Below are 7,188 nucleotides of genomic sequence, written 5' to 3' on the forward strand. Positions count from 1 at the left end.
TTCCAGGACTGTGAAGAGGGTACAGGCCGGGCTGAGAAACATCCCCCTCTGCATCCAGTGCACAAATGTTTATAATAATTAAGAATAATGTCTCTAAAACTCTCCATAAATAACAAAGATATAATGAAAAAAGGTGCTTTGGACATCATTATAAACAATTTAACCTACCTCTTTATCCAAATCATACAGGTTGTCCCTAATTTACGTTTGGAAACATAGAGCTGATTTAAATCATCTAAACTATAGATTGTAACATAGTTGAGATTTACATGGTGCTTACTCTGTGACAGGCACTTTTTTAAAATATTTATTTCAGAGAGAAAGGGAGAGGGAGAGAGAGAAACGTCAATGATGAGAGAGAAACATCAATCATTGATTGATTGCCTCCTGCACGCCATACACTGGCAATTGAGCCCACAAACTGGAAATCGAACTGTGACCTCCTGACTGGGAATCAAATTGTGACCTCCTGGTTTAAAGCTCGATATTCAACCACTGAGCCACACCAGCTGGACTGTGCTAGGCACTTTTGTATCTCTTTTTAAAAATATGTTTTTATTGATTTTTAGAGACAGAGGAAGGGAAAAGAGAGATATAGGAACATTGATGGGCTGCCTCTTGCATGCCCCCTACTGGCTATGGATCCCACAACCCCGGCATGTGTCCTGACTGGCAATCAAACCAGTGACCTCTCAGTGCATGGGATGATGTTCAATCCACTGAGCCATACCAGCCAGGCTGTGCCAGGCACTTTTTTAACCATTTTTATATTAGTTAACACAATTCATCTTCACACCAATACTGTGAACTAAACACTGTGATTTGACCCATTTTACAGATGTAAATCGAGGCACAAATAGTTCAAATAAGTGCCCAAAGGGGCACAGCTAGTAAGTAGAAAAACTGGGATTCAAATCAAGGGGGTCAAGCTCCAGAGCTTGCACTATCTTATTTTCAGCTTTTTATACTAGGTTTAATGTTTTCACTTCTTTTTGAAATATATTTCACATACCTTTAAAGGGTTCTTCCAATAATCACAGAGTTGTACAGCTACCACCACAATCAAATTTCACAATGTTTCCAATTCCCAAAAGGAAACCTGGTGCCCTAGATGGTTTGGTTCAATGGACAGAGTGTTGTCCTGCGGAATGAAGGGTCTCAGGTTCGATTCCATTCAAGGGCTCGTACCTCGGTAGCAGGTTTGATCCCTGGTCAACCCCGGTTGGGACCCCGTTGGTCAGCATGCTTTCAGGAGGCAACCTCTCACATCCATGTTTCTCTCTGTCTCTTTCTCTCCTTACAACTCTCTCTAAAAATCAATATAAAAATATCCTTGAGATGAGGATTCATAACAGCAAAAATAAAAATGTACATATTTTTAAATGAGGGGGTTGGAGAAAGAAAGAGAGAAAGAGAATGAGAGATCAATTTGTTGTTCCATTGATTTATGCATTTGTTGGTTCACTCTTTTATGTGCCCTGACCCAGGATTAAACCTGCAACCCTGGTGCATTGGGACCACACACCAACCAACTGAGCCACCCAGCCAGGGCCTCAGACAAGTTCTTGTTGACACCACCTGAAATCACAGCCTTAGGCAGTTAGCAAAGTTACTGACAGGCATTTGCTATTATTTGGGGAATGCCCTACGGGCAGGCTGTTTTGTCTCTCACTGAGATGAGCTTTCAGTGGAATAAAATACACACCAAATTTGGAGACTACAGGGTCCCTTGAGAGCTAAAAGGGGGATAATGATGATACTTTCAAAGGAGCTCCAAAAAAATGCCAGATCTCCCTGTTGTCTGCCATGCTACCAGCTGTTGGTGGCCTCACCACTAAGCTGGGGAGAGAAGGAGTGGAAATAGTTCAGAGTTGAAACACCAGAGTCCTTCCTCACGAAGCTTTGGTAGTTTCTCTTGGATAGACTACTTCAGTTTGTTGTGTGGCTTTGGGTAGTTGTCAGAGTTTTGAAATGGTTGGTTTTAGTTGTGTTGCTTATGTGTTTGTTGTTTTTAGAAGGAGAGCAAGTCTGCACACTTACATTCAGGAAGTCAGTCTCCCAGAAGCTGCACTCTTCCCCACAACATGCTGCTCAAACTTAGGTGTGTCTGCATCAACTCAACTCTAGAGATTCCTTCTTGGACACATTAGTTCTTTCCTGTTTACATTTTCTCAGTGTACATTTCAGTGTCCTACTACACTCTCCATTGCCCTGAAATGTCCTCTGTACAGGCGTAGGCAAAAGAAGGTTTACAATTGTTGGTATGGAAAATACAATAATTAATAAATAACAGTACAAGAATAAACTGTTTCACATACACACAGCTGTAAACCTACTTTTGCCCACCCCTGTTCTTTACCCTAATGTGGATCAAGAGCAAATTTTGTCACTGTTTATCAGTAAAACCTTAAGCAATAGACTTAAGCCCTTTATACTTCACTTACAAACCTGTAATCATAAGAGAATTTCTGTTTTGCACTGTTGTTAAGATTAAGTGGAACAACTCAACAACAAAAGACAACCCAATTTAAAAATGGACAAAAGAGAAAGAGGACCTAAGTAATACTTTCAACAATAAAGATTTAAATAGCCCATCCAGCGTGGTTCAGTGGTTGAGCATCAACCTGGGAACCAGGAGGTCCTGGGTTTGATTCCCATCTCAGGGCACATGCCCGGGTTGCAGGCTCGATCCCCAGTGTGGAGTGTGCAGAAGGCAGCCGATCGATGATTCCCTCTCATCATGGATGTTTCTATCTCCCTCTCCCTCTCCTTTACTCTCTGAAATTAATTTAAAAAATTAAGATTTAAATAAATAAAATAAAACATTAATAAATGAAAATGGTCAGAAGATTTGAATAAACATTTCTCCCAAGATATGTAAATGACCCGTAAGTGTATGAAAAGTTGTTCAACATCATCAGCCATTAGGAAAATGAAAATCAAAAACATCAAAATGAGATGTAATTTCACTGCAATTAGGTTAAAGGGTAAAAATAAAAAAACAGCCCTAGTCAGTTTGGCTCAGTGGATAGAGCATCAGCCTGTGGACCAAAGGGTCCTGGGTTGATTCAGGTCAAAGGCACGTACCTTGGTTGCAGGCTCCTCCCTGGCCCTGGTAGGGAGCGTGTGCAGGAGGCAACCATTTGATGTGTTTCTCTCACATCGATGTTTCTCTCTGTCTTTCCCTCTCTCTTCCACTATCCCTAAAAATATCAATAGAAAAATATCCTCGGATGAGTAATAACAACAAAAATAATAAGAAAAATTTTTAAAAAGATTATTCAGCCATAAAAACATGCTGTAACATGGATGAACCTTGATTGAAAACATGCTAGGTGACAGAACCCACTCATCAAATACCACGTATTGTATAATTACATTTGTATCCAAAATAGGCAAATCCATAGAGACAGAAAGTAGATTAATGATGCCATGGGGCTATGCTGGGCAGTGGGGTATATGGAAGCAGGAATGAGGAGTGACTGCCAGTAGGAATGAGTTTCTTTTTGAGGAGTTGAAAATGTACTAAAGTTAGATTGTGGTGATGATCGCACAACACTATAAATATTTAAAATATTTTTATTGATTTCAAAGAGGAAGGGAGAGATAGAGATGGAAACATCATTGATGAGAGAGAATCATTGATTGGCTGCCTCTTGCACGCCCCCTATTGGGGATCTAGACCACAACCCAGTCATGTGCCCTTGACCAGAATCAAACCCAGGACCTTTCAGTCTGCAAGCCATGCTCTATTCACTGAGCCAAATAAACTAGGGCAACTCTATGAATATTTTGTAGGGTTAAAGGTCACTGAACTGTACAGTTTAAATGAGTGAATGTTATGGTATGTGAGCTATCTCTCAAAAAAGCCATAATTTTAAAAATTCAGCCCTAGCTGGTTTGGCTCAGTGGATAGAGCATTAGCTTCCCATTTTTGTTTTGTTGGTGCAGTGTGTCTCATTGTGTGTCTGTGAGATGTGTGGGATTGAAGGCCATGCTTACTTTCTACAGGACGGTATCTTCAGAGCCAACCACAGTGCCCATCACAGAAGAGACACTCAATGTTTGTTGATGAATGAATTAATGAATGAATTTACATAATTCTTCTACATTTCTAAGAACCAATGCATTTTTAATTCTCTCTCTTTCTTAGCTGCTGGCTCCACCCGGAAAAGGGATTTATATGGGGCTTCCTTGGACCAGTCTGCGCCATCCTCTTTGTGAGTGATGACATCACAGCATCAGCTGAGGGTCATTAGACTTATAAGGAGGGAGGAGGATGACATAAGCAAGAATGTCCCTGGGTTGTCTTGGGTTTGCTTTGGTTTTCTAAGACTGCTCCTAAAACTACAAGCTCTAGTACTGTTACTAAATATGAAAACTACTTAAATGTGGAATTTCTGTTGAACAGGCTAGGCTAGAGATAACAAACTCAGATTTTATTCACTTGTGTGTTTTCCTGAAGGTCAATCTAGCTTTCTTTCTGATGACCCTCTGGATTTTGAAAAGCAAACTCTCTTCACTCAACAGTGATGTGTCCACCCTCAAGAATACAAGGTAAAATGGAGAAGAGGGTGACAACCCCACAGACATGTGTGGTCCCAAGAGCAAATCCATGTGCCTCAGCAGCCCTGACATCCCTTCTCAGGGTCTTCTGAGGGAACCCAGAGTAAAGAGATGCAGCTGTCCTCCAATGGCAGCCAGCTTGGATTCAGTGGTGGGCTGCTCACTTTCCTGCCGCAATGTTACCCTCAGTAACAGGAAGGATTGACATTTGTTGATAAACATTCTTTGGACTTTTGTCAGCAGTCCTACAACAAAAGTACAAAGAACCTGTGTGCACTTAGAAAAATATGTGACTCCTTTCACAACCCAGTCTACACTTCCATACCCACTCTCGGTCAGGCTCCTTCTCACCCCTCTCCAGTGTCCTTTCTACATTTTGCATGTCATTATTCCATTGTGTTAGTCATTGGAATAGCCTGTGACCTTTATGAAAATAGAAATCTTGCCTCTGTTACTTTTAATACCCAGGCCCCAGAACACAGCCTGATGCACAGACTCAGTAATGTTGGCTGAATAAAATTAGGCATCACCAGGGAGCATTATAGAATTTTTTTTTGAAACTTACATTATGAAGTGTCACAACCCTACTCATTTCAATCAAAATGCCATCCTGGACCCAAGTAGCATTTCTATTGTGGAGAATCATTGACAGTCACGGTCAAAGCTGAACACAACTCTGTCTGTGAACTGATTACCAACAGGGAAGGCAGGAACATTCATAGGGAGGAGATGAGAGTGGCCTTGATTCTGTTGCTCTGGGTGCACCATGGGCCACTCATCTCCTCCTACCCAGGATGCTGACATTTAAAGCGATAGCTCAGCTCTTCATCTTGGGCTGCACGTGGTGTCTGGGAATCCTACAGGTGGGTCCAGCTGCTCTCGCCATGGCCTATCTCTTCACCATCATCAACAGCCTGCAGGGCGTCTTCATCTTCCTGGTGTACTGTCTCCTCAGCCAGCAGGTACCATTGTCCACCTCCTGCTCAAGATTCTTTCCACTCTCACTCCTCTCAGTGAGCTGACTCAGAGCATGCTTTGCCTCTGCAGGTCCGAGAGCAATACAGGAAATGGTGGGAAGGGGTCAGGAAAACCAAAGCAGAGTCTGAGCAATACACCCTCTCCAGCGGACTCCTGTCGGATGCCCCTAAACACAGTGTGGTAAGGTCCTAACTGATAGAGTACCTCATGCCCAACACACTGGACAACCTGGGCATACAGTAGGTGATGCCCTAGGATGGCTCCCACTGAATTTAATCTTTGATTCCTTAACCATTAGCAATGGTCCCACTTAGAAAATATACAGTATATTTTGCTCTTACTCCTTAGGACTGTGTTCATCTTGACTTTTACACATTAGCACTCTTATTGAACACCTGCCGTGTGCCATGCATAGTTAGCTAAATAAGCAAGAACAATGATCTGAAGCAGGGATTCACATTCCACTCAGTCCCATATTATCTTGCCCTTCCATCCACTTCTATCTTGTAGTCACTCAGAACCACACAACAAAAAGGCAAAAATGGGGGGAAATAATGTACATATTTAAGAAATAAATGGAAATAAGTGTTAGCTAGCATTTTAGACTTAAGGAGGCTGCCTGATATGTTCAGCACCCTCCATCCACTGTAAAACCAGGAAGGAAAAGCCATCATTGCATGGGATAATTCACGGCAATGATTACTAAGAACCACCAGTGGTTTAGATTTACCAAGTTCTTTTTACAGTTTTTTTAGACATAGAAAGTTCTCTTACTTACAATTTCTCACCTCTTCTTCCATCTTCCATTAAACCCCTTGAGTCTTCTTTCCCATTTAAAGGAGCCTGCTGTGCCCGCCTACTGTGGCTCAGTGGTTGAGCATTGACCCATGAACCAAGAGGTCCCTGGTTCAATTCCTGATCAGTGCACACTCCTGAGTTGTGGGTTTGATCCCCAGTAGGAAGTATGTAGGAGGCAGCTGATCAATGTTTCTAGCTCTCTAACCCTCTACCTTCCTCACTCTCTCTCAAATAATAAAAACATATTTTAAAATAAAATTTTTAAAAAGGAGCCTACTATACTCCCAGAAAGTCCTGTATATTTTTTACCTGTTCACCCATATTCCACAAGCACTGGTTTCACTGTTGAATCTTCTATCCCCTCTCCCTTTCTCAGCAAATATTCTTGCCACATATTCCACAGAGAAAATCCGAGTCATTGCGATGACCCTGTGAACTGCACCCTCTCAACCACACATTACATTAGCATGCACCTTCTCCACATTGCCATATCATTCACACCATTTCTTTTCTCTCTGAAAACAACTTTCACCTTCACCTTGAATCCCAACATTCTTGCCTTATCAATTATTCTTACACTATTGTTCACACATTCTCTCTCCCTCCTCCCTCCTTGTCTTTCTCCCACTCATACCCTTCATTCTTCCCTCAATTTCTAAAAAGTATTCTTCCCAATGTTGTAACAACATGTTTGATTTTTTTCCATCTTACAAACATGTACCACTTGGCCTACCATTTCCTTCTAGCTACCAGCCAAGAGTTGACTTTTCTTTGTTGCTCTTTCCTTGCCTTAAATTCATTCCCTCAATTCATGTATTTTTACTTCTTTCCCCCATCATTCCACCA

The 7,188-nt window shown here is 41.7% G+C and overlaps 1 protein-coding gene across 1 annotated transcript in view; it reads left to right on the top strand.

Moving 5' to 3' along the window:
* The window catches only part of LOC114229663 (adhesion G protein-coupled receptor E2-like), a 37,591-nt gene extending 30,822 nt beyond the window's left edge, over window positions 1-6,769 (top strand). The window contains exons 14-18 of the mRNA XM_054718332.1: window positions 4,154-4,220; window positions 4,466-4,557; window positions 5,360-5,528; window positions 5,614-5,724; window positions 6,719-6,769. Of these exons, the coding sequence (XP_054574307.1) occupies window positions 4,154-4,220; window positions 4,466-4,557; window positions 5,360-5,528; window positions 5,614-5,724; window positions 6,719-6,769 (490 nt within the window). The remainder of the gene's footprint in view (window positions 1-4,153; window positions 4,221-4,465; window positions 4,558-5,359; window positions 5,529-5,613; window positions 5,725-6,718) is intronic.
* The last annotated feature ends 419 nt before the right edge of the window (window positions 6,770-7,188 follow it).

The sequence above is a fragment of the Eptesicus fuscus genome, chromosome 6, assembly GCF_027574615.1.
Source record: "Eptesicus fuscus isolate TK198812 chromosome 6, DD_ASM_mEF_20220401, whole genome shotgun sequence".
Taxonomy (NCBI): Eukaryota; Metazoa; Chordata; class Mammalia; order Chiroptera; family Vespertilionidae; genus Eptesicus; species Eptesicus fuscus.